This window comes from Mucor mucedo (genome assembly GCF_025094135.1).
Source record: "Mucor mucedo strain NRRL 3635 chromosome Unknown EV154scaffold_191, whole genome shotgun sequence".
NCBI lineage: Eukaryota > Fungi > Mucoromycota > Mucoromycetes > Mucorales > Mucoraceae > Mucor > Mucor mucedo.
The window spans coordinates 33,722-60,189 of record NW_026252475.1 but is presented as its reverse complement, the minus strand read 5'-3'; the positions used below and the strand labels follow the sequence as shown (position 1 = coordinate 60,189).

Here is a 26,468-nt window from a genome sequence, read left to right as displayed (position 1 = left end):
GCAGAAGAAAAGATTTTCAATGAAATCTTTTGTAGTGCTCGCATAAAAATAGAACATGCATTTGGTGGACTCACATCCCGGTGGAGAGTCCTTTGGAAGCATTTGTATATGCTTAGTGTTGATAGAATGGCCAAAACTATCACATCTTGCTGTGATTTACACAACATTTGCATAAATCAAAATGACCTTGAAGAGGCAGTGTTGGATGGAGGATTAGATTTCGAGGGTTTTGTGGAGTCAGATCGCCGAAACCAGTATGAAAACGAGGTGAATTTTGAACCCCCTCTTCCTTTTGATGGTACCAGCGCTATCATCGACGCAGCCGGGATACGCCGTCTTAAGGCAATGTCTATCATAAGAAGAAACAATATCATGAGGGGAACAGATAGACTTGCATAGTTTTCAAAAGGTTTTAATGAATTAAAAATTTTATTTTATTTAATTAATTATTGTTGTCAGTAGAAGATGAACCATTAAGATTGGTATCACTTTCATCTCTTCGAATGGCTGCGAATCTATTCAGGATAATCTCCACATCAGACATGCGTCTACGTCTATGCTCTTCCATGTCATCCTCTCGTCTACTTCTTGCTTCTTCGAACATAACGTATCTCTCTCTGGTCTCTTGTCGCCGTCTTGCTTGGATATTTTCTAATGCAATTTGTCGATTACGACTGATACGTTGCAACATGTTATCAACATCGAGAAGTCTTTGTTCTCGATCTTCTTTTTGCAATGCTGCCATGCGATCCATCATCTCTACACCCAGTTGGCGGGCACGTGGCATATGTTCGTCTGACAACTGACGAGCAGCTTCAATAGGATCAGGAGTTGATGAAGACTGCTCACCAGAAGTTCGACTATTTCTCGATGTACGGGTAGATCTTGGGGGAGGTGGTGCAGATGAAGGTGGCAGAGGAGGTGGTGCGGATGTACAGTATATGGAGGTGGAGGTGGTGCGGATGTACAGTATATGGAGGTGGAGGTGCGGATGATGGTGGAGGAGGTGTTGCGCCTGTCGATGTTGGTGGTGCTGCGGATGCTGATGTGGGTGTTGGTGTTGGTGTTGTTGGTTTGGTTGTTGGTGTTGAGGTTGGTGTGGGTGTGGGTGTGGGTGTGTTGCTGTTGCTGGTGTTGGTGTTGGTGTTGGTGCTGGTGCTGTTGTTGGTGGGGGAGGTGCGGATACTGATTCAAAAAATGATGGCACTGCAGGTCCTTCGTTGTTGGTAGAATCTCTAGTAGGATATCGGTCAGCAAATGCTTTCTGAATTACAAGTTGATCAACTTCTGTAGGTCCCAAGTATATTGTTTCAGGGCCATCAGATCCAATAGCATTCATCAAATTTACGTCGTTAAATCGTCTGTAAGACGGAAAACCACTCTCTTGCGTGTTAATGCTTTCGTAAATCACTTCAGGCTGGATGCTTGGATCATCCTGAGTAATCTTAGCAATTTCCTCGTAGTACGGCATGTTTCGAACAGTTCCACCAACTCCGGTTTCTCTTGCTGAATTTCTTACTCTGTTAAAACGCTGCTTCATATCTGCCCACTTTCTTTGCATACTTGTTTCGCTGATGTTTGCCAAAAAAGCCCTGAGTACATCGGTGCTAGCATTCTCAGCTAACTTTTCCTTCAGCAAAGCAGCCCAATGTACCCAGATAAGCTGCTTTAAGGCAGTATTGCTTCTTCTCAGCAAGTAGCTGTAGGTACCAGCCATAATTTCAAGGAGGATACAAATAGCGACATCAGGCCATACATTGTAGGACCGCGAAGATGGTTGTTCAGGCTCATCGTTATCATCGACATTGGCGTTACTGTCAGCTTCAGTGTTACCGTTGTTAACAGGAGTGGTGTTTTGCTGAACGGTAGGATCGACAACAAACACAAAGGTGCCAGCGCGTCTGCCACGTTCACGTCTGCCTCCACGTCCATTTCCACGACCGCGTCCAGGTCCATGTACGTTGTTGGGGGCGTTGTTATTAGCTTCGGTATTGTTCATAGTAGGGTAAGTGACAAAATGTACTTGACAAATTAAAAGGAAAAAAAAATAAAAATAAAAACCACTGGATTTAAAGACGTTTGTTATTTTATCATTTCCTTTTCAAGTAAACAGTTTTGAAAAGAAGATTACTTTGATCATGTTTTTATTTGATTCGTTATATGTGTATGTCTTATTTTGCCCAAATTTAGCTCTACATTTCAGACACTTTTTTTACTATTTTTGTATAATAAATGGGCTATTTATTTTCGGTTTCCGATCTTGAGAGCACCTATAGTTTAATGATCGGGAGTTATACGAAATTCTTTTCAAAAATGTATTGAATGTCGAAATTGAAGGCGAGATCAAAGAGATGCAAGAAAGCGTATTAATTCAAAAAGATGGAGCAGAAGGAGACGAATCGAATGCACAAATAATTTGAACGGATTGACAAAGATTTGATAACGGATGGATGCGAATAAGATTTTGGATGGAAATACCTTTTGTAAATTTTTTTTTTTTGTATTAACTGTAAGTTTATTAGATATATAAAGTAATTATAAAATTAACCCGAAGGCGTCACTAATCTATCACTACGACCCAAAGGGGATTGAGTTTCTAGAGTATCAGCAATAACTACTGAGTGATCTTGTTGAAACATGTTAGAGCATCCCCAGCAGTGGCGCTTAAAAAAACGGTTACATAAAAGTGCGGTTAAATAAAAGTTTTAAATCAACCCCAGCAGTTGACAAAAAAAAGTAAAAACTGACTTTAAAAGCTTAACTGTATGTGCCTGAAAAAAAAAACAAAAAAAAAGTTTACTTTCTACTCATCTTAAAGACTTTTTAACATGGAGAATTAGGCAGCCCTCGCAATAACAATTATCAAAAAGCGTAGAATAGACACTGCTGTTCAGTTAATTAAAATTGAAGTGTTTAGACGAAATGAAGAGAAAGTCAAAGACAGGTGGCTCTGTCAAGGGACGTAAAGTCATTAGTAGAGATTGTTACAAATCGATTACTTCTGATTTGATAAAAAAAAATATAAAGTATATAAAAAAACAATAGTACGATAGGTACGATTATAAGTCCTTGTTACTTTATTTGACTGAAGTTTTAACTATGAAATAATGGGGTCTATTTATACTCTTTTGAAAGCTGACTGTTATTAGAATTGCTAGTCCATAAATTTATCTTGACTGTTGAATTCTACATGAATTCAAGGGTACGCTTGTCGCCGACAGATTGCTTCAATGATTTCTAATAATATTTTCTATCGGCTCTTCCATTGTATTCAATGTGTCAGAGTTCCAAATTTGGACAATTTATATAAATTTGGATTACCGATGATTTTTATTGTATGTGCGTTTAGCACATGTCCTCCCTCTAGATTCAACGTTAGTTGATCGATGATAGGTATGCTTCCTATTTCAGCATTTTTCCATAGTATGTCCTCATCCTAGCTACATGATTTTTTTTTTTTTTTTTTTTTTTTGTATGCATATTTTTGTGACTTGTTCCTGTGGGTATATCTATTTACATATATATTTTTTTTTTTTAAAAATTTATCTATCTCGATTGCTACGTCTTTTCTTAGCGGGAAGTTCTTTATGTATTGTCTCCTTATTAGATCTTGTATTTCTTTTGTTATCAGTTATAATCTTTGTATGCTTTTCTTGTCGTTTGCTAACTTTCTCTGAGCGTTGAACTAACTCATTCTTTCTTTCTTGTTCTAGTCTTTCAAGCTCACGTACTTTTACCCAATATTTGCGGATCGTGTCTGGCGATGAGAATGCTGATGCTTGTAACCATGAGTTCTCTCGCTCTCCGTAACCTTTCCACTTTACTAAATATTCGCGATTGCCTTCTTTGTCTTCTCTGTGATCACGAATCTCGTCAACTTCGAATAACTCGTCTTCTATTCCTGACTCGTCAATATTTACAATTTTCAACTCTGACGGAACATAATCACGATGTAACAACTCGTTCATTTCATCCTTCAATACATAAGTGCCACCCATTGTCTTTCGTACAACTGTAAATGGTCCCTCGTATAGCGGTGATAACTTGGTTGCTCTATTTGGTAACTTTACCATAACGGTTGTGTCGTTAGGAATGTCAATGAGGTAATGCTTTTTGTTAAACTTCTTACTTTGTTCCTCAACTATTTTTCGTGTTCTTTCTTCAATAGCGGGAAATACAACCGATGCCATTATTTCAGCTCGTTTGATCAAATCCTCTTCTGTCGCCAATTTTCTTGGGATTGTTCTGGACGGATCAGTGTAATCTTTGGGAGTTGTCAACTGTCTCGCATACATCAATGAAAATGGGCTACTAGCGGTTCGATTACGTATTTTATAATTGCAGCATAATTGTGCGATGGGTAACATTTCATCCCATTTATTCGTGTCATTGCCTAATAATTTGCGGAGTGTGGAAACGATCACCTTTACGGCATTTTCTGCTGCACCATTTCCCCTTGGATGATATGGTGTCGAAAAACGATGTTCAATACCTAATGCATTTGTGATCGAGTTCATCAAAGCATTCGAGAAATCGCGGCCGTTGTCTGTTACCCACATAAGATTTATTGGTATGCCATAGTCTCCTAGTACATTCATTATCGCCTTTGCCACTGTGTTACTTTGTTTATTTTTCAGTGGTCTTGCAATTATGTACTTGGTGCATAAGTCGACCATTACCAGGATATATGTTATTATTCTCTGTAACGGAAAATGGACCTGCTAAATCAAGAGCTAAGAATGTAAATGGATCTGCACTGACCACAGGTCTCAATGGATGATAACCTTTCTTTGCGATGTTGTTTCGTGCACAATCGATGCATGTTTGTACGTATTCTTTACTGTCTTTAAATATACCATTCCAGTGTATACCTTGAGCATGTAATTGTTGTACCATACTCTCTGATCCAAAGTGTCCCATTGCATGAGTTTCACTTAATAATTTACTTCTTTCATTTATGGGTGGAGCTATGTATTCAGTTGTTGTTTCTTTGTATTCTTTACTGTTTAGTCTTACAGCTAATACGTTCAAATTTTCATCTTTACTGTATATTTCTTTTTTATGAATGAATTGATCTTTTGCAATCTTTTGATTGATCTTATCAGTCGGTAGTCTTCTTTGCAAGATCATACGTTCTAACTTCATAATTTTCTTCTCTTCATCCTCCCTCAAAATTTGATCCTCGACTTCTGGGGGGGTATAAGCGACTTAATATATCAGGAAATGTGTTGGAAAATCCTGGGATATACTCGACTCGATATTTGAATTCACTGAGAATGTCCATGTAATTTTGCAGCGTTCGGCATAAGTGCGTAGCTGTGTTCATGAATACCAGACTTCTGTGATCAGTTAATACAACGATGTCAGGGTGTCCCCAGAGAATGGACCTGTATTTCTGAAAGGCATATACAATTGCATATGTTTCCTTTCGATTTACGGACCATGCCATTTCATGTTTGCCAAACGTTTTACTGGCAAATGTAATGTATAGAGATCTGCCGAGCTCATCGCGTTGCGAGATTAATACTCCATACGCATAATGTAATGCATCAGTTTCTATATATATACGCTTGGTCATGTCGATGGTGTGCAAAATCGTACTGGATGTAAGCCATGTTTTCAGCGATTTCAATGCCTCGTCTTGTTGTGTAGTCCATATAAATGGCTTATTCTTTTCACTACAGTTCCGGAGTGCGTTGATTGAATAGGATATTCTTCCCATTAAGGGAACGAACTCTCTCAGATGTGATACAATGCCCATAATATGTCTAACGTCACGACTATTTCTGGGTGTTTTCCAGTCGTCAATATTGCACAATCGCCTCGTATCAATTTTTTTGATTCCGGGGCCAACAATAAATCCTAACAAATATATCGAAGTTTGAAGAAACGAGCACTTGTCAAAGTTGATGCGAAGATTAACCGAGGTTAATTTCTCAATTACAGCCTTAACAATTTCCGCGTGATCTTCTGGCGCCGAATATATGCACAGATCATCGATGTAATTTCGTACGCCTTCCATCCCTTGGAAAAGTTGCGCAATTACTCGTGAGTATTGTTGTGATATGAATGATAATCCAAAGCAGCATCCTTTCCATCTGTAAGTCTTATTTTTGAATGTAAAGCTTAAGATTTCTTGTGATTCACTGTCAACTGGAAATGAAAAATACGCATTCTTTAAATCAATTTTCGTGTATACTCTTCCCGGTGCACTTACTTCGGCAAACATTTGTTCCATATCCGGGATCACATATTTGTCCGTTTTAGAGTCATCAATATTGGAATTGATTCTTCGAAGGTCCATACACACTCTTATTTTGGTTAATTGCCCAGTTTGGTCATCCTTTTTTCCTACAGCTAACAATGGTGTATTATACTTTGAGCTAGGCATGCTTTCGTATACTATCCCCTCATTTACCCATTCATTAATCTGTCTTTGTATTTCTGGTATTTGATGGTACACTAACGGATACTGCTTGATATACATGTTATCTGTTTGTGTTTTTAGAGGGATGCGAATGAGTGCCTCAGGCATCGTGCAAAACGATCCTTTCGGTATGTTTTTGTTTGCCTCGGTGGCCCCATGTATTCCTTCTAAAAATATCTTTCGCTCCTTGTCCGTACCATAATTAGCATTTTCCGGATCATATTTGTTCTGCGTGTCAAAGTTTACATTCCGAAATTGTGCTTCTGTTCTTTCCTCATCGGGGTAACAGTAGGCAACTCCCGACAATGATATCCGTAATTTACTTAAGATATCGAGACCTAATAATACATCAAATTGGGATTCCATTACACTGCTGAACTCTACTACTTCAAAAGCAAAATCGAAATTTAAATCATTAATATAACGAACTCTTAAAGGTTCTGTTATTCCAATTCGTTTTACTTTAATATTTTTCTTATTATTGTCAAGTGAAAGATAATTAAGAGACCCATTTATTTTGGAAATTTTTATTTCTTTATTGAATTTACTGTCTAAAATTGATTTATTTATGCATGAGATATCCGATCCCGTGTCTATTCTTGCTATTACTTTTTGCTCTCTAATAATGATAGGAGTCAATGTCAATTTTAATGGATTTCTTTCTTTCCTTTGCATGTTATACTTACATTCATACGCATCTGTGTCCATAGCCTCTTTGATGTTTGAGGTCTTTGGCTCTTGATCATCTTCATCGTCCTCCCGACGAAGAACCAAAACAGTACGATTCTTTTTTTGTTCATAATACTCCTTGCAAGTATGCCCATGTTGCCATTCCTTCTTGCAGTACCTGCACGGTTGCCCCTTCATCACGTTACCAGTAGCCTTGAATGGACTGTTCTTGCTCCCCAAAAACTTGCTCTTCTTTAAATCTTGACTACGGCACTCTTCAGCAGTGTGATTGGCCTTATCACCTCCATGTTTAAGACATCCTTGACTTTTCTTCGCCCCGTATTGTTGCCATTCTTGGGAGGCACTGCCACGTCTTCGCTTCACTGGTGCATTTACCTTGCTTGTTACCAAACGAGCACTCTCTCCAACCGGTTCATACCCAAAGATCTCACGACCGATGTCACAAATTTTATCTACCGTGAACACATAATTTTCATCCACCTGCTTCTTTGCTTCCATAGCTGCAAAAATTAATGGCTTGCACGGATCGCATAGTCTTGCTCGGAATAAAAGTACCACAATTTTATTGTCCTTGTTAATCCCTGCAGCGGCAGCAAAATTCGTAAATTGGTTGGCGAATTGAAAGATGGATTGAGATGGTTTCATGTACAAGTCGAAGAGCTTCAGACTGTTAGTGTCTTTTGACTGAAAGTCCCCAAATTTTCTACAAATAATTTCCTTCGCTTCCGTCCAAGATGCACACGTCAGAATGGTTTGCTTTCCCCAGGTTATGAAGTCAAATGGAATCGCCGCCAAAATATATGTTCTCCATTCGTCCTCTACTTTTCTTGATAGGATCCTTAGCGTTGTTTCAAACTCATGTACAAAGTGTTCTACTGAGCTGAATGTTTCTTTGGTTGGAAAGTGTACTTTGGTCCAATGTGATAGTTGTAATTTTGGAATGTCAGATGCCCGGATCGCTTGGTTGCTGTGAGCCCACTTAGAGTCCTTGCTTCCCTTTGCCTTCTCAACTGGTTCCATGCTTGATTCCAATACCTCGATCCTCTTCGTGATTTTATCCAACTTCTCTTCATAGATATTAATTTCCTTTTCAATGACCGAAGTTTGTGGTGTCACATCCATAAGATTCATCATTCTTGACCGATACTCCTCCTGATTTTTCTTGTAATTTTTTAATCGTTCTTCAGTACTAACCTCCTTCACTTTTTCGAGTTTTCCATGAGTGTTGTAGATGTTTACTTCTTTTACTGCCGACGTAATCTTCGCTACATCGTGTCGTTCCCCGTTGGATACATTACTTGCTCCTTCCAGTGGTACTGTTTCCTCACATTCCTTCATAATAGTGTCATTATCGATCACCATTGGATGGTCTTCTTGTTGAGCCATTTCGAATCTTGATTATAGGATAATCGTAAAAAATGTTACAAATCGATTACTTCTGATTTGATAAAAAAAAATATAAAGTATATAAAAAAAACAAGGGTACGATAGGTACGATTATAAGTCCTTGTTACTTTATTTGACTGAAGTTTTAACTATGAAATAATGGGGTCTATTTATACTCTTTTGAAAGCTGACTGTTATTAGAATTGCTAGTCCATAAATTTATCTTGACTGTTGAATTCTACATGAATTCAAGGGTACGCTTGTCGCCGACAGATTGCTTCAATGATTTCTAATAATATTTTCTATCGGCTCTTCCATTGTATTCAATGTGTCAGAGTTCCAAATTTGGACAATTTATATAAATTTGGATTACCGATGATTTTTATTGTATGTGCGTTTAGCACAGAGATAGTGAGGCAGGCTATCAGCATCTTATGAACGATTACTTTGCCGAGAGACCAGTTTACGGTGAAAAAGAGTTTTGTCGTCGATTCCGAATGCGTAAAGGCATTTTTATTAGAATTGTGGAGGCTGTCACCGAGCATGATCCATACTTCCAAAGAAAGCCAAATGCTGCTGGAAAATTGGGTCTTTATCCTTTGCAGAAAGCTACTGCTGCTCTCCGACATATCTGTTACGGTTTTAGTGCTGATGCAGTAGATGCGTACTTGAGATTGGGCGGAAGTATTACAATGGAGAGCCTCAAGAAATTCTGTGCTGCAGTCGTTGATGTTTTCGGTAAGGAATATCTGAGAAAGCCCAACGAGGAAGATACGGAAAGATTGTTGTAGCAGAACAAGAAACGTGGACTCCCTGGTATGCTGCAATCAAGTGATTGCATGCACTGGGCATAGAAAACCTGCCCAACAGCATATCATGGGCAATATACAGGCAAAGACAAGAAGCCAACAATCATTCTTGAGGATGTGGCATCTTACGATTTGTGGATCTGGCATGCCAATTTTGGTTTGCCTGACTCGCTCAATGATATCAATGTTGTCAACAAATCGGATATCTTCGATAGGTATACGGAAGGAAGCGGTCCCGATGTCAAGTTTAACATTGGTGACGAAGAGTTCAATTGGGGGTATTATCTCCGTGACGGGACATACCCCAATCATGCGAACATTGTGAAGACGTATTCCGTCCCTAGACCTGGGGCCGAAGCTGTAAGTCTTGTTTCTCCTAGCAATACTTAGTATTTGGGTTATTAATCGACTCTTCCTATTAAATAGATCTTTGCCAAGGCACAAGAAGCATGTCGAAAGGATGTGGAGAGAGCTTTTGGTGTGTTGAGGCTCGATTTGCCATTATTAGTAATCCTGCAAGACTATGAAAAAATGGTGATCTTGATACGATCATGAAAGCATGTATCATCATACACAGCATGATTGTTGAGGATGAGCGCGACGAAAGCGATATGGGATCGTACAGATGCCATAAAACGCGTTCTGCCAATCCTGCTGAGGCTGCTAACATTTCTCGTGATGGTTCACATTATAGCTTCAGTAGCTTTTTGGAACGTCATGGTCATATCATCGACTCATCTGAGCACTTCAGATTGAAAGCTGCCCTGGTCTCCCATCTTTGGCACATAAAAGGATTTGGAAGCCCCTCAAACTAGAATGAAAAATCACATTATAAAATTAAATAAAATCGATTAAAAAGAAAAACAAAAGATTTATTGTTCTCTGGCAAGTCTTGCCTTTCTTGATCGTTCTCGAGATCTTTCTAAGGCTTCCTCACGATTAAGCTTGTAATAAAGCAATGCCGTCTCGTCACCCTCAAAATCCTTCAAGTTAATCCTGAACAAGGCGTCATCTCTTTCTCGTTCACTTTTCTCGCGATCTTCTTCCACCTGACGAAGTTGGATCTCATGGGCTTGATCCATCTTTTCAAGGACCTTTTTAAAGTCCTCGTCTCCTTCGGATTGCATCTTGTCCAATCCATCCAAAAGCCCCTTGTACTTCGTGTTCAAATCGGCATCCTTCTTGCTCTTTTTACGTCCAATAGGACGCACTGCAACCGATTCGTCACTCATGACATTCTCATCGTCATCAACCGCTGCCGGCATACCAGCATCAGTATCAGCATGACTAAAGCTTTCTTTCGCTTAAAGAATTTTTACAAAAGGTATTTCCATCCAAAATCTTGTTCGCATCCATCCGTTATCAAATCTTTGTCTATCCGTTCAAATTTTTTGTGCATTCGATTCGTCTCCTTCTGCTCCATCTTTTTGAATTAATACGCTTTCGTGCATCTCTTTGATCTCGTCTTCAATTTCGACATTCAACACATTTGTGAAAAGATTTTCGTATAACTGCCGATCATTAAACTATGTCAATTTCACCAGAATCTACCTGGGCAGATATTGCAGCTGTTTGTAACGCCAAGAAGGTTCTTCGTCCCATACATGTCTCGGATGAGACTGATTCTGAATACAAGCGTGCAAGTACCATTATTTACGAAGATGATTGTCTAGAGGCTCTCATCTTGACACAGCAAGCGATGTCCATCGTACAGCAAAAGTTGACTGATGGATCTGTTTTGTTTTCTTTCCCCGCTAAGGTATTCAAGCATCGTTTCGAGGCTTACGAGGCCATTGAATCCCAATGTGGTCCTCTACACGGCGTTAGACCCATTAGTTATTATGGGGTTCCTTCTGACAGTAACATGTTGTTGGAGGTTAAGTTTATGGATGATGGTAGCACTATGAAGGCTATCACCAGTGGTGTCTCTGTTCAAGACAAGATTTTTAAAGGTTTTCGAACGAATTTTTCCGTTCAAAATACTCTCGTACACGTCAAGTTCTCGTTTTTATATATCCCAGATCAAGAAAACTTTCTGGAAGATTTGTTAGCATCTTTAGTGTATTACGGACAAGTATTACAAATCACGGAGTATTCCTGTGGTGGTTTCTTTGAGGGTCAGATGTCCGTCATTCTGAACACGGCGGTAGGCTACACGGATGAAGATGATGAATATCACGCAAGTGTACCTTTGTCAAACAACTTGTATCTATCGGAATGGGACTGTTTTGCTTCTGCAACCTTTAAAGGTGCTCCTTCTGTGTGTCATTGGTGCCATGTTGCTGGTCATATTCGTTCCAAATGCCCGGAATTAGCGAAGACCAAATGTTTTGTATGTCATAGTCATGGTCACACAGCCAAGTTTTGTAAGAGGGGAAAACGTTCCGTTGTTAGGCAGCCTGTTTTGGCTGAAGTATCCCAAGATATTGACTTGGATTCAACTGATTGTCTTGATGCCAATATTGTGTCCGACTCAGACACCGATATTTCTGATGTATCTACATCGCCCAAGATTGTTTCCCGTGGTTCCGAGGCTTCCAAGTTTGCAACTACTGTTGCTAGTGTGTCTGGAGATGTGGACCATGTAATGGATACCACCACTCTTCCTCCTTCAAACGCAGAATTGGTTGGTAGAACTGGTGGGACCGATAAAGGTCTTAGTCCCCAACGTTCTGCTTTAGGTAAACATCCTGCCTCTAAACAGAGCGTGAAAGGGACGTTTCCCAAATTGGTGACTCGAACACCCCCTACTCTAAAAGGTCATAATTTGTTTACGAAGACCAAGGTTGTTAAAAAATAACCATTTTAATTTCCCCTTTCGTTTTACGTATAATTCACTTACTGCTAAATAAACTTACTGTTCATACAAAAAAAAAAAAAAAAAAAAAAAAAAAAAAAAAAAGTATCAGCATGACTACGTGGAGCTGAAGAGGGAGCCACTTTACTCTTCACAACCTTTTGCTTCTTCGCCTAAATTTTGCGGTGTCTGCACTTCAACTCACTTTTCCACTTAAGGGCACCATTAAGCTCCTGAAAGCACGGGAAGTATATGAATCGAACCTGGTACTTTCGCTCAAAAAGCTCGAAGCTATCACCCACCTATTTATAAAAATGTTTGCTCTAGATTCTAATATTTTTAAAACAAATCTAATCATAATTCTTACCTCGTCAGCGGCAACTTTACCACTTGCCTTACGTCGTTCAATTGCAGCGACAACACCACAAAACTCGCTGACCAAAGCAGAAACAACTCTCCAGTGGTCTTTCAAACTTTTTTCCGTTCTTTCTGGCCAGGCTTGGTCGCCGGCAGCCTTAAAGTCGGAAAGAACACACTTCCAAAAAGCAGATGATTTAACCGAATTTCCTTCGAGGTCTTTCCGAGACGGCCACCCAAGACTTACACATCTGGACGTCTTGAGCAGTCGTCCAAGCATGACGCTGCTTAGGCGCAATGGAAAGAACTTCGCTTTGCCCCTCGACATCACTCTCATCGCTGTCTTTGTCACAGGAGAAGTCCATGACGTTGGTGTTTTCATCGTCATTGACCAACTGTTCATCGTCAACATTGAGGTTGTCAAGAAGCATGTCCAAGTTAGCTTGGACGTTGTCAGAGTCGTACATATTGTTCACTTCTTTGAGGTAATTTTTTTAAAAAGGTGTAATTTTTTGATTGTCAAAGACAAGTTTTTTTATACTTTAAAAAATCTGTTACTTTAGCGAAATTTTAAAGTTTTTTTAAATTTCGGTTAGATAAAACAACTTTAAGCCCACTGCTGGGGTTGAAAAAACTACTATTTTGGGCTTATATAAGCGAAAAACTTATTTTAAGCGCCACTGCTGGGGATGTTCTTAAGAGCAGCTTGTGAGTTCCACAGATCACCATCAATCACACAACGCCAATGGTATTTCCAAAGTGTTGCTAGTCCAGAGCCAAGACTAAGAAGCATATCCGACGATAGAGGCTTTTGGTTTTGACCGCAGAGAGATACAAAACCGGACCAAATATCAAATTCAGTTTGGAATGTGTCACCAATGTTAGGAAGAGGGATCGCGTTACACCAGTACTGCCACTTATCGAAACAGCCCACCACAAAATGGAACAAGTCTTCGGAAAAAGAGACTATTTTGTAAAAATTTTTTAAGCGAAAGAAAGCCCCCTGAGGAAGCATGACATTGGGCAAAAAGCCAGTCGCAGCAAACCAACCTTCAAGGGGAAACAAGGCCCGAATAGTGGCTTCAATATATTTTTTTTTTTTTTTTGTATTAACAGTGAGTTTATTTAGCAATGAAAAAATTATAGAAATCGAAAGGGAAAATTAAAAAAATTATTTTTTAACAACCTTTGTCTTCGTGAACAAATTATGACCTTTTAAATTGGATGGTGTGCGAACCACCAATTTGGGAAGCGGACCTTTAACGCCTGATTTCGGGACAGAATGCTTACCTAAAACCGAGCGCTTGGCACCAGCAACTTTTATAGCGCCACTAGTAACTTCGACCATCGGACCAGCCGTCGAAGAAGCAGGAGTGGTAGTATTCACGTAATTGTCAACCTCCATGGATACACTCGCAACAGTGGTTGCAAACTTAGAAGCTGCAGAGCCACTTGGTTCAAACTTGGGGGACGTAGACACGTCAGAAATATCTGTGTCCGAGTCAGACAGGACTTGAGCGTGGAGGCTCTCAACGGTGGGGGAGGGAAGATCAGTTGAGATCTCATCCATAACAGGCAGTTCTGTAACACCAAGATTTTTCTTCTTACAAAACTTGGCGGTATGTCCACTACCATGACACGAGAAACATTTGGTGTTAGCCAAATCCGGGCATTTGGACCGTGCGTGTCCAGCCAAACGACACCAGTGACAAACCGTTGGTGCACCTTTAAATGTTGCCGAAGCAAAACAGTCCCATTCCTCCAAGTACAAATTATTTGTAAGTGGCTCATTCTTGACCTTGTCACCAGAAGCATCAATATAGCCAGCCGAGATATCAAGGATAACCGACAGCTCACCTTCAAAGTACCCACCGCAAGTGTACTCTTTCACCTGGTACACTTCACCATAATAACGCAGAGATCTTTTGAGGTCCGCCAGAAACGTATCCTTGTCCGGAATTCGCAAAAGAGTCATCTTGACATGCACAAGTGTATTGTTGCCACTAGGAACAGAAGGAGAGCCTTTAAACAACAAGTTCTTGTAACTAACACCGTGAGTGATTGCCTTTGTAGTGCTTGTTGGCATTACAAACTTAACTTCAACCATGAATTCACCAGCAGAGCGAGTACCATAATTGCTAATAGGACGAAATCCCTGGACAGCACCACATTGATCTTCAATGAGTTCATAAGCTTCTGTCCGATGCTTAAAAAGTGAAGCGGGGAACGAAAACAAAACAGAACCAGGCGTCAGTGCTTGCTTGACAATAGAAGCAGCTTGGCGTACCATAATCTGGTAATCAAGTTCAGGATGATGGAAAAGGGTGTTACTTTTCAACTTGAATTGAGAATCAGTCTCGCCAGAGACAGGAAGTGGACGCAGGACTTTCTTGGAGGCACCGCGAGAAGCCACAGTTGACCAGGAAACATGATCTTGAGTTGACATTGTTAAATAATCCAGAGGAAAAATTAAGAATGTCGATTTTAAATGTGCAAATACGAGAGAATGTTTTCACAAATGTCTTAAATGTCGAAATTGAAGGCGAGATCGAGGAGATTGGTGAAAGCGTAGTAATTAAAAAGATAGAGCTGATTGAGACGCGCCGAATACAACAAAAATTTGAACGGATTGAACGATTTTTGATGACGGATGGATGGGATAAAGATTTGGATGCAAATACCTTTTTTAAAAATTCTTTAAGCGAAAGAAAGCCCCTTTGTGGCTTCAATATATTATTTATCTCTTTACTCATAAATAGACGATGTCCGTCTCCTCAAAAAACGGTATCCTTAAAAACACGTTGTCCGTAAGAAAAAAACGGTGTCCCGGAAAATATTTTACAGCGAAAAAAAAAAAAAAAAAAAAAAAACCCCGGCCCGGAAAAAAAACGATTTCCGTATAATTACTCAACAATGGCGGAGATTCGGAATTTAAGGCATTTAAAAACCCGAACGTTTTATTTATAATAATATTTGTTACAATTTAAAGTAATTCAAATCAAAATATCCAATTATTCTAATTCTTATAATTAAATAATTACGTTTTTGTTACAATTATAGTACATGTTGTTTGTAATGCACATATCCCGGTATAGCCAATTAAAATTTTCGGTGGTGCGCTTGTAGTAATGGGCTTTTTAGTCAATAATATTACCGGAAGAGAGTTTAAGCTTAACTTAGCTCATCCAATCGCGATTTTATCAGTCAGTCGGTAGTGAACCCTCCTCGTCCTGTCAAATTACTAAGTTATGCTGATGACTTGGAGGTGTTTTTAACTGGTCCAGGTGAATGGCCGATCTTGAAATCTTTATTGGATTGCTACGGTCTAGCTTCTAATGCCAAAGTAAATCTTAGTAAAACGGTGTTGGTGTCTCTCTCCGGTGTTGGTCATGCTGAATGGGTCGACATTGCTCAATCTGAAGGTCTCGAATGGCATGATTCTAGTTCTGTTGGTGCGGTGCGATATCTTGGTTACCCTCTATACCATACCTCAACACAGCTCGATGCGTTTCTGGATGAAGTTCGGCTTAAAATACTGCGACACTCGAATATCTTACGTCAGCGCAATCTTTCTCTGCGTGGATCAGGTCTTGTTGCCAATTCTCTGCTTTTAAGTCGACTCTGGCACATTTTGCGTGTGGTGTCTGTACCAACTAAGTGGCTCGATTCTGTCCAAGCTCTGGTTCGTGGATATTTACTTTCTTTTTGGCCCCGGCCCTCGATGTCTACTATGTATATCCCGCGAAAATTCGGTGGTGTTAGCTTGGTTGATGTGCATCTGCAACAGCTAGCTTTGCAACACATCTACATTCAACGGTTGATCTCCGGCCCGAAGGCAACTGATTTTGTTTCTCCTTGGTTGGTTCGTGGTATCCAGTTATATACCGGTCACGCCTCAATTTTACCCTGGTTCTTATATCCGACTAAATTTCAAAATTCACTGAAACGGATAGTCCCTCTGGCTCAACTAGGCAAAATTCTACAGAAGCTTCCTCCACTGTCCCTGTCCAACACATGGTCTGCTCGATGGTTTCTAGATCTGCCTCTGCAATGTGTTGTAACTGTTGGCGATGCAGTTAATACTTGGTCTCCGACACTGGTGCCTTCTTCTGTGCCCCTTCGGTATTTGGTCTCCGATATCTTTTCTTGGAATCAGTCTACCGATAACTTGCAAAATACACGAGTCGTCAATGCTAGCAAGGTGAAAGAGGTTCGACGAGCTTTGTATCCATCCGATGGCTGGTTTGCTGCAACTGGTTTTCTTCCAACAGCTTTGCATAATCAATCAAACCGCGATGTTCTGCTCCCAGCATGGCTGCCAGCGCTTTATCATTGGACTATCCCCCAAGGCCGTGGTAACATGGTTACTGTTTCTGGTATACGTCCAGGTGATCTTCGTTGGTTTTGGCATCCAGATCGTACGAATTTTGAGATTCGCGCCGTCATACCTAAAGTGGTTCCAACCCGGTTTCTACTTCGGCCTTCCTTATGGCGGCTCTTTTGGTCCTTAGATATGACGAGTAAGGCTTTCACTCCCTGGTGGCGGCTACTTCAGGATTGTATAGGATACAGGGCTAAGCTACACCGGTGGTCTCCTACTAAGTATCCGTGTGCCAGCTGCCCTATATGTTTAGTCTCTCCTTCCGAAGACTTGTTCCATTTTGTGGTAGGATGTTTCGATAAGTGGCAGTACTGGTGTAACGTGATCTCTCTTCTAAACATTGGTGACACTTTCGAGACTGAATTTGATATTTGGTCCGGCTTTGTAACTCTCTGCGGTCAAAACCAAAAGCCTCTATCGTCGGATATGCTTGTTATTCTTGGCTCTGGATTAGCAACACTTTGGAAATACCATTGGCGCTGTGTGATCGATGGTGATCTGTGGAACTCACAGGCTGCTCTTAACATGTTTCAACAAGATCACTCAGTACTTATTGCTGATACTTTAGAAGCTCAATCCCCTTTAGTTCGTAGTGATAGTCTAGTGACGCCTTCTGGCTAATTCTATAATTTCTTTATATATCTAATAAACTTACAGTTAATACAAAAAAAAAAAAAAAAAAAATCATCCAGAAAGGCTCGCCTTATAATGAGGGCGTTGGATTTATAGATGGAACTTTGAATGCTGTGTGTAGACCTGGTGAAAATCAAGGTAGTGTATACAACGGTCATGTGGGAGAGCACGGGTTGAAATACCATGCAATTGTAACTCCTGACGGTATCAATGTTGCCTTGTGTGGACCATTTGCTGGGGCGATTCATGACATGAACATGTTGGATAGCTCAGATATCATTAGCGAATTGGATGAAATCTTGGACTGTGACGATATTGGCGATAAATTCTACGCTCTGTATGGTGATCCCGCATATCGGCCATCATCTTGCCTTATTAGACCTTTTTTGACTGGTTTGGCTCTAACAGATATTCAACGTACAACAAACGAAATGATGTCCTCAGTCAGGGAATGTGTGGAGTGGGAGTTTGGGCATGTCGCAACTCTGTTTGCTTTCGTCAGATATAGACCAGGACAAAAGGTTTTTCTAAGTCGCGTTGGAATGTTCTATGTTGTTTCAACTCTTTTGAAAAATATACATACCTGTAATAATAATGGAAATCAAACCAGCTTTTACTTCGGACTATGACCTCCTACGTTACAACAATATATCGACAGTATAACTAATATTTAATAAATTTATTTTGAGTCGTTTTGTTTAAATTGATACATTTTTTGAGGTATTTGTTGTGGTGGTTTTGGGGGGTAAGGATAGACAACCTGCGGAGGGTATTGCTGAACGTTGACTTAAGATGATATTGCTTTATTTACAGATGCCAACAAGTTATCTTCAAAGATCTTTTGATTTATCTTGATGTCATCTGCAAATTTCTTTTGGCTTGCCTCTACAGCCGCAATTGTCTCCTCTTTGCCTTTGTTGATCAAACTTTTAACATCGCTCAAAAAAGCACGCTGGTATTGTATCTGCTTTTCCGATTCAGCCAAAGCAAAAGCATACTCATTCTTTCGTGCTTCCTCTACTGCACGCTTTCTATCAAAATGTTCTTGTTGTGTGGGACGTTCCATCTTGTTTTTATCGTCTTCGATCACATACATCTCCTCTCTTGCCTCTGGCTGCTGAGATATCTGTGGGTGCTTTTCTTTAATATCACGTTGAGTTGCCTTTATTTTGTTGTTCACTCCTTTTAACGATTGAGAGCATAGCTCTGCCTGGGTTTCTCTTTTTTTATGTGGACAGAGCTGGCCTAAGGATCTTCTTCATCCTTGTTCGTCTCGACTTCAGTCATCTTAAGTTTAATCGATGGAAATCATTAAAACCTTGTAGTATATCAAATTTTTAAATTAATTACCTCATCATCTATTGAGCTCAGTCGATTCTCGAGAGTCGTTTCAGAATTATTTGTACCACTGGCAAGTCGATCCGCATTTTTCTTTTCTATTATTTCTTTTCTTGCTTTCTTCAAATAGTTTCTTAATGAAGTCAAACGAAGAGACCTCAAATGAGGGTCTACTTTGTTGACTTCTTGGAGAACTAAATCCCATGCTACTGTTACATTGTTTTTTTTCTTGTCAAAAGGACGATGAGATATGCTGGCCTCAACGGCTGCCAATTTTCTACTTTCTGACCATTGACCACGTTTCTCAGTAGACTTCGACCCAGTCAATTTACCGTCTTGAATAAAGTTGATGTTGTTGTCATTGTTGCTATCATTATTGCTGTTTATATTGTTGTCTTTGTTACTGTTGCTACTGCTGTAGCCGGAATCGTTAAGTTCTGTGCTTTGTTGGGACATGTTTTATGTTTATTAAATGATAAAAGTAAGAAAAGACAACTAAAATCATGAAATCATAGACTCATAATAATGCAAAAATCGTTGCTAAAATAATGTAATATTAACAGTTACAATTGGCTTATTTCAAAGACAGATTAGCGAAAGCGTTTTCACTAATAGTGTCAAAATTGATGAAAACTTACACTATGTTGTGCAACATCGGATTTCAAAATCGTGAAATTTACTTATTAGTACAGTGAAAATTAATCCCCTAAAGTCTCTATTTTTTGGAAGATACGATTCCATTGTAAGGGCTTTCTTTCGCTTAAACAATTTTTACAAAAGAGGCTTTCTTTCGCTTAAAGAATTTTTACAAAAGGTATTTGCATCCAAAAACTTGTTTCGACGATATCTCGGGGAATTCTATTTATCCATCCAATGTTTATTTTGCATTCGACGCGTCTTTGCAAGCTTTATCTTTTCCAATTATTAGGCTTTCACCAATCTCTTCGATCTCGCCTTCAATTTCGACATTAGGTCCTCTCAAGTTGAATTTTTTTAATTTGAGATTAATTTTTTTTATATATAAGGAATGATAATGACCAAATTGATAAAAACAAATAAATTCCCAATTCGTCAAATTTACAAAAAGGGACAAAAAATAAAAAATGAAATTAGGATCGATTTGATCCTAAATTGAAAAATAGAAGCTCAAAAAGGAAGTGATAAAATGACAAAATGACAAAATGAAATAAAAATCATGCAAAGCGAATTTTTATTTTGAATTTATTTTATCCTTTCATTTTTCTATCTTCTTTGATACAACTTACTTTATAAGTAACAATTTTTCGACTACTGTTACGGATATAACTTTCTTTTTTTTTTTTTTTTTTTTTGTATGAACAGTAAGTTTATTTAGCAATAAGTGAATTATACGTAAAACGAAAGGGGAAATTGAAATGGTTATTTTTTAACAACCATAGTCTTCGTAAACAAATTATGACTTTTTAGAGTAGGGGGTGTTCGAGCCACCATTTTGGGAAACGTCCCTTTCACTTTCGATTTAGAGGCAGGATGTTTACCTAAAGCAGAACGTTGGGGACTAAGACCTTTTTCGGGCCCACCAGTTCTACCAACCAGATCTGCGTTCGAAGAAGGCAGAGTGGTGGTATCCAGTACATGGTCCACCTCTCCAGACACACTATGAACAGTAGTTGCAAACTTGGAAGCCTCGGAACCACGGGAAACAATCTTGGGCGATATAGATACATCAGAAATATCAGTGTCTGAGTCGGACAAAATATTGGCATCAAGACAATCAGTTGAATCCAAGTCAATATCTTGGGATACTGCAGCCAAAACAGGCTGCCTAACTACGGAACGTTTTCCCCTCTTACAAAACTTGGCCGTGTGACCATGACTATGACATACAAAACATTTGGTCTTCGCTAATTCCGGCCATTTGGAACGAATATGACCAGCAACATGGCACCAATGACACACAGAAGGAGCACCTTTAAAGGTCGCAGTAGCAAAACAGTCCCATTCGGATAGATACAAGTTGTTTGACAAAGGTACACTGGCGTGATATTCATCATCTTCATCCGTGTAGCCTACCACCGTGTTCAGAATGACGGACATCTGACCCTCAAAGTAACCACCACAGGAATACTCCTTGGTTTGTAATACTTGTCCATAATACGCTAGAGATGATATCAAATCTTCCAGAAAGTTTTCTTGGTCTGGGATATATAAAATCGAGAACTTGACGTGTACGAAATTATGGTTGTCAGAAAAATTCGTTCGAAAACGTTTAAAAAATCTTGTCCTTAACAGAGACACCACTGGTGATAGCCTTCATAGTGCTACCATGATCCAGAAAGTTAACCTCCAACAACATGGTACTGTCAGAAGGAACCCCATTATAACTGATGGGTCTAACGCCGTGTAAAGGACCACATTGGGATTTAATGGCGTGGTAAGCCTCGAAACGATGCTTGAATACGGTAGCGGAGAAAGAAAACAAAACAGATCCATCAGTCAACTTTTGTTTTACGATGGACGTCGCTTGTTGTGTTAAGATGAGAGCCTCTAGACATTCATCTTCGTAAATAATGGTACTTGCACGCTTGTATTCAGAATCAGTCTCATCCGAGACAGGTATGGGACGAAGAACCTTCTTGGCGTTACCAACAGCTGCAATATCTGCCCAGGTAGAATCTGGTGAAAGTGACATTGTTTAATGATCGGGAGTTATACGAAAATCTTTTCACAAATGTGTTGAATGTCGAAATTGAAGACGAGATCAAAGAGATGCAAGAAAGCGTATTAATTCAAAAAGATGGACCAGAAGGAGACGAGTCGAATGCACAAAAAATTTGAGCGGATAGACAAAGATTTTATAACGGATAGATGCGAACAAGATTTTGGATGGAAATCGTGTACCCTGTTACGGATATAACCAACGAAATGGAAAGCAACAGCAATAACAGCGGTAATAATCAAATTAACAACAACACCAATACCATCGGCAACACCACCAGAGATAGTCATACCATCGACGACAATATTGCTATGAATGAGTCCAGAAGCGTTACCTCCTCTAGAGGTACAGGTGGTAGTAGAGGCACTAGAGGTACGAGAGGTACCAGAGCTAGAGGTAATAGAGGTAGAGAAGGAAGATCTAGAGGTAATAGAGGTAGAGAAGGAAGATCTAGAGGACCTAGTACAGCCACAGGAGCAAACAACTGGGTCTCTGTCAACTTCGATGGACAAACAGCTATTGAAAGTCAGATACCAGATAACACTAATATAATTGAACAACGAGCTAGTGATCCCGTTAATCAAGTATCTACAAATGTTCCCATTTCCCTGCCACCTGTCAATACGTCAGACAATGCAATTGTCGAAGAGCCCACTGAAGGTGGAACTACAAGTCGCAGTTATTTGGTATGGCCGAAGAAGGCCAAGGATATCTTGCTGTAAATTACCACGGAGACGCACGTTGTTCTAGTTGAAAGAAGTGATACAAACATGAAGAAACTTATTTGGAAGTATTCTACAATTTTGATGAAAAAGAAACTATTGGAGAGTAACCCCACCGATGCCGAAAAACGTTTTGCAGAGAAAGGTACATCAGAGCAGATGCAAACACAATGGGCTGGAATGAGAAGAAGATATACAGCACGACGTGACGATACTCGTGTTACTGGAAATGGGGGTGAATCACCTGAAGATGAAGAGTACTATGCTGCTGTGGGTGCCATTACAAGAGATGATCCCAGTATCAATCCTCAGATTTTGTTCGAAACAGTTAACATGGAGAAGACTGGTATTCATATATATGATATTGATCAAGATGAAGATCTTCAACGAGTAGTGGAATCAAATCAATCTGCAGTTGAAACTGGTCGCCATAATAGAAACAATGGTGTACAAAATCTTCTGGGTTTAGGTAGAATTTTGTATATGGATGACACAGAAGCTAAAAGAGAGGTGATCAACAAAGCCAGGCGAGAACGCTATCCAAGCGCATCTCTTAACACTCCTCTTTCCAGGTTAGCAAGAGAATGCTCTTTCTTTGTCGAAGATATTACCAACGAGCATAGCCATTCGTCTGACTCAGATGCAGAGTGAAGCAACACTCCTCCCCCTTCATCATCTCCAATCACATCTGATGCTAGTATTCGTACGTCTGCCAATTCCAATCCTGTCACGCCAAACCCGTCATTATCTAACCCTTCCACATCCAATCGTTCCTCCCCCATCGTTCCTCATCCAATCGTCCCTCCTCCAATCGTCCCTCCTCCAACCGTCCCTCCTCCAATCGTTCCTCATCCAATCGTTCTAACCCTCGCGCCACTTTCATTCATTCTGACTCAAGCAACAACGCCCCTTCTTTGACCACCAATAATGTTGCCAATAATTCTACCTTTGATCCAATTGAAAGAATTCAACAAATTGCCAATAATGCTCAGTCTTCCAATCGTGAATTTATGCAAACAATAATGACATTGAGAGTCCAAGGGCGTGAATAAAAGACAAATCGATCGTGATGCTTTTTTGACGAGACTGGAAGAGAGTAGAAGAGCTACCATGAATGAAATAGCTGAAAGAAGACGAGAATTGATGCGCGAGAGACATGCCTTGTATGAAGACTCGGCTGAAAAAAGAAGAAAGCATTTGGAAGAAACGTTTGAAAAGTATCACTTGTTAACAAATATTCGTTCTAACAACTAAAACAATTAGATTTTTTTTTCTTTTCATAATAAAACCATTCTCGTAAAATATTTTTCTTGACTGAGCATCTACCGTTGACAAATGTTATCTTGCTTTCTAACTAAAACTTGCCACAAAATAATACGATGAATTGTAAGTTTTAGTATGATAATAAATAAGAAAAAAAAAACCGTGCATAAATAAGAAATAACGTACATAAAAAAAACAAATTTATGCATCTTCATCTGAATGTAAAAAATCAGCTTCGTCTTCTTCTTGATCGGAGGTCGTCAAAACATTGGCTTGTTCGACTTGACTTAACGATTCCAAAAGAGTGTTACGGTGAGCTATAGCTAGTCTTTTAAGATCACGTAAAGCAGTAGTGGTCATCCTCGTAGGTCGTAAGGTAGAAGCTGATGGATGAGCGGGTACTACATTATTCGGGAGAGGTGTAGGAATTTGAAGAGATATTTCAACATCATCTCTTGTACGTATTGTCGTTGCACTGATAAACCCAGCATATTCCAAATTACCAGCTTCAAAAGATTCTTCAATGTCACACTGGTCAATACACACATTGTGCAAAACACAACAAGCCAGAATTGGTTTTGCTATTCCCTTGATGTTAAGCATGTAAAGATGTTTCCATAAAAATCTCCATCTAGGTGTCAAGGCCCCAAATGCATGCTCGATTTTAATTCTTGAGCTAGAAAGAACTGCATTAAAATCCTTGTATTCTTGTAAAGAATTGTCGATGGTTGAAAAGGGTGTGACCAAGTTTGGGAGAAGAGGGTAAGCTGAATCTACAAGGTGGTTTTACAATTGAGATATTTATCAGTGAAAACGTATGATATATGACTAACGTATACACACCTCCCAAAATAAAAGTATTTTCAGGACACCATCGAGCATCGTCTGTCAGCATTTTATGGTATAGAACACTGCTTGTAAAAACCCTGGCATCATGGTTTCGTCCTTTATATGTATTGGTTAAAGCTGTAGGCAAAAACAAATACACTGAACGTCTATTCAAGACATATACTTACCGCAATGCCCTGTTTTTGCATACAGTAACAGCTGAGTTCTTCTAGTCTATTTTAATCTCTAATAAAAATATACTTTTATCTTATTACTTTTCTATGCAATATCTTGTCAGATACCACATTCTGGCCGTTCCCAAGCAAATCTTTTTTCACGTTTTGAGAATAAAAGTATTTCGCTCAAAATAGTAATTTAAACTTTAAAAAAAAATTTACCAGCCAAAATTTATGGGGGGTTAGGCGATTTACAAATTAGTAATTTATACCCCTCTAGGGGGGGTATAAATTACAAAAAAGTAAAAACAAGTATGACATGACGTAAGCATTTGATATTGAAATACTAAGATGACCCGACTACTTCAATATATAGGAATCCACAGTCGCTTATTCTTCCTTTTATTTTTCTTATAAAACTTCATTTTTTTATTTACCTTCCCTAACAATGTTCAGCGTTTTTTTATTTGGTGACACTCCTAGTTCTCAAGGAAGACGTGGTCTTTCATGGTCATCTTTAGAAACAATCCTGCTTATCAAATGCTATGCCATTTACTTACGGATTCTTGAAAGTTCCGGAAGCGACTTCGTGACTGGAGAAGCTTACCGTCATTTGAAAAACAAAGTATGATGAAAAAGCTCAACGTGCCAATGTTCCGCCTCGCGAATTAGAGCCTATCAAGAGTAAATGGAAGAGTCTTGTTGAGAATTACAAGAATAAATTCACCAGACGAGCAACTACTGGAGAATCTGGCTTCGCCCTTGATGAGATATATGACAAGTTGGATGAATTACTAAAAGATTATCCTACAATTAGACCACCCCGTATTTACTCCTCTCAAACGAGACGTTTTACGGATAATACAGCTGCACCACCTGTACCTGTTCCCAGTGCCGAAGCAAACCCTTTGCCCTCCTCTTCCTCTTCCCATCCAGCATCGTCAACTTTTGAGCATGTTCGACCTTCTATGTCCGAGAACCTAGAACCTCCTACTAGTAGAAGAAGAACTGTTCCACGTCAATCGTCTCCCCCTCGTCAAACATCACCTTTATATCAACCACCATCACCCTCCTTTCATCGCCAACCACCACCTTCATTTCAACAATAATCACCCTCTCCTACCACCCAGCAAGAACCAACACCTCGGCCGCGCCCAGTGCAAACACCTCGTCCACGCCAAGAGCCGACACCTAGACCTCGTCAAAAGTCAGCGGCTAGACCTCGCCAACCACCAAACCAACCAGTACCTCCTCGCTCACGACAGGTAAACTTAACCCCGGAACAGTTAGGTTGGGAAGCAGTTCAAAATCGTGTAAACGATAGAGCGCTTGACCGTCATGAAAGAATGTTAAGGGAATACATGATAACGCATATTGCTAGCAACAAGGCCAATGCTAATTATATGATAGCTGAATTGCGGGAGAGCAATGCCATATACGGAAGATCAGAAGCTCAGTTGAGTGATTTATTAGCTTTGTTAGCTCATCAAATGCGTAATAATCAATAAATAATTGTTAGTAAATATTTTTCTTTATTGCGAAAACCATCTGTTGAATTGCTGTCTTCTGGATTGTCCTGTAGCTAAAGATCCACCATTGTTACCCTGTCTATCGTTTTTGTTACTATTACCACTTTCCTCAACAACATCATCATCATCATTTACTTCATCCGGAGGGAAGTCAGGATCATTGATATTTATACAGAAGTTATGAAGGATACATGCTGCAGTAATCAATTGGCATATATCCTTTGTTTCGCTGATATAAACATGCTTACTGATAAATCTTCAACGTGCTGCAAGTCTCCTAAATGCTTTCTCAATTGTCATTCTGGCCGAAGAGTGTACCTTGTTGAATATTCTTTTCCAAATAGCTTCGGCAGATTCGACTCGAACTTCCGTTGTTGGGTGAGGAACAATGACGTTGGGACATATAGGGTATCCAAATCTACATATGCGACAAT

At 39.5% G+C, this 26,468-nt stretch overlaps 5 protein-coding genes across 5 annotated transcripts; 2 read left to right on the top strand and 3 right to left on the bottom strand.

Moving 5' to 3' along the window:
* Nucleotides 1–442: 442 nt before the first annotated feature.
* EV154DRAFT_570543 (uncharacterized protein) lies at nt 443–1,999 on the bottom strand (the record flags this gene model as incomplete). The annotated part of the gene is made up of 1 exon (XM_051606202.1): nt 443–1,999. The coding sequence occupies one exon, from the start codon at nt 1,997–1,999 to the stop codon at nt 443–445; it is 1,557 nt and encodes a 518-aa protein (XP_051451343.1).
* An 8,606-nt stretch (nt 2,000–10,605) lies between these two features.
* On the top strand, nt 10,606–12,177 carry EV154DRAFT_529336 (uncharacterized protein). The gene has a single exon (XM_051603658.1). The coding sequence runs from the start codon at nt 10,841–10,843 to the stop codon at nt 12,110–12,112; it is 1,272 nt and encodes a 423-aa protein (XP_051451342.1). The 5' UTR covers nt 10,606–10,840; the 3' UTR covers nt 12,113–12,177.
* A 959-nt stretch (nt 12,178–13,136) lies between these two features.
* On the bottom strand, nt 13,137–14,912 carry EV154DRAFT_580136 (uncharacterized protein; the record flags this gene model as incomplete). Its single annotated transcript, XM_051606608.1, has 2 exons — nt 13,137–13,432; nt 13,757–14,912. The coding sequence occupies 2 exons, from the start codon at nt 14,910–14,912 to the stop codon at nt 13,137–13,139; spliced, it is 1,452 nt and encodes a 483-aa protein (XP_051451341.1).
* Nucleotides 14,913–21,066: 6,154 nt separating this feature from the next.
* Nucleotides 21,067–21,489, bottom strand: EV154DRAFT_431389 (uncharacterized protein; the record flags this gene model as incomplete). The annotated part of the gene is made up of 1 exon (XM_051596606.1): nt 21,067–21,489. One exon carries the CDS (start codon nt 21,487–21,489, stop codon nt 21,067–21,069), a length of 423 nt encoding a protein of 140 aa, XP_051451340.1.
* Nucleotides 21,490–22,286: 797 nt separating this feature from the next.
* EV154DRAFT_580130 (uncharacterized protein) lies at nt 22,287–23,492 on the top strand (the record flags this gene model as incomplete). The annotated part of the gene is made up of 3 exons (XM_051606607.1): nt 22,287–22,885; nt 22,937–23,096; nt 23,274–23,492. The coding sequence occupies 3 exons, from the start codon at nt 22,287–22,289 to the stop codon at nt 23,490–23,492; spliced, it is 978 nt and encodes a 325-aa protein (XP_051451339.1).
* Nucleotides 23,493–26,468: the final 2,976 nt, after the last annotated feature.

Bases quoted from the DNA above. Each gene is read 5' to 3' on its own strand.
- EV154DRAFT_529336 (XM_051603658.1), top strand. From the start codon at position 10,841: ATGTCAATTTCACCAGAATCTACCTGGGCAGATATTGCAGCTGTTTGT.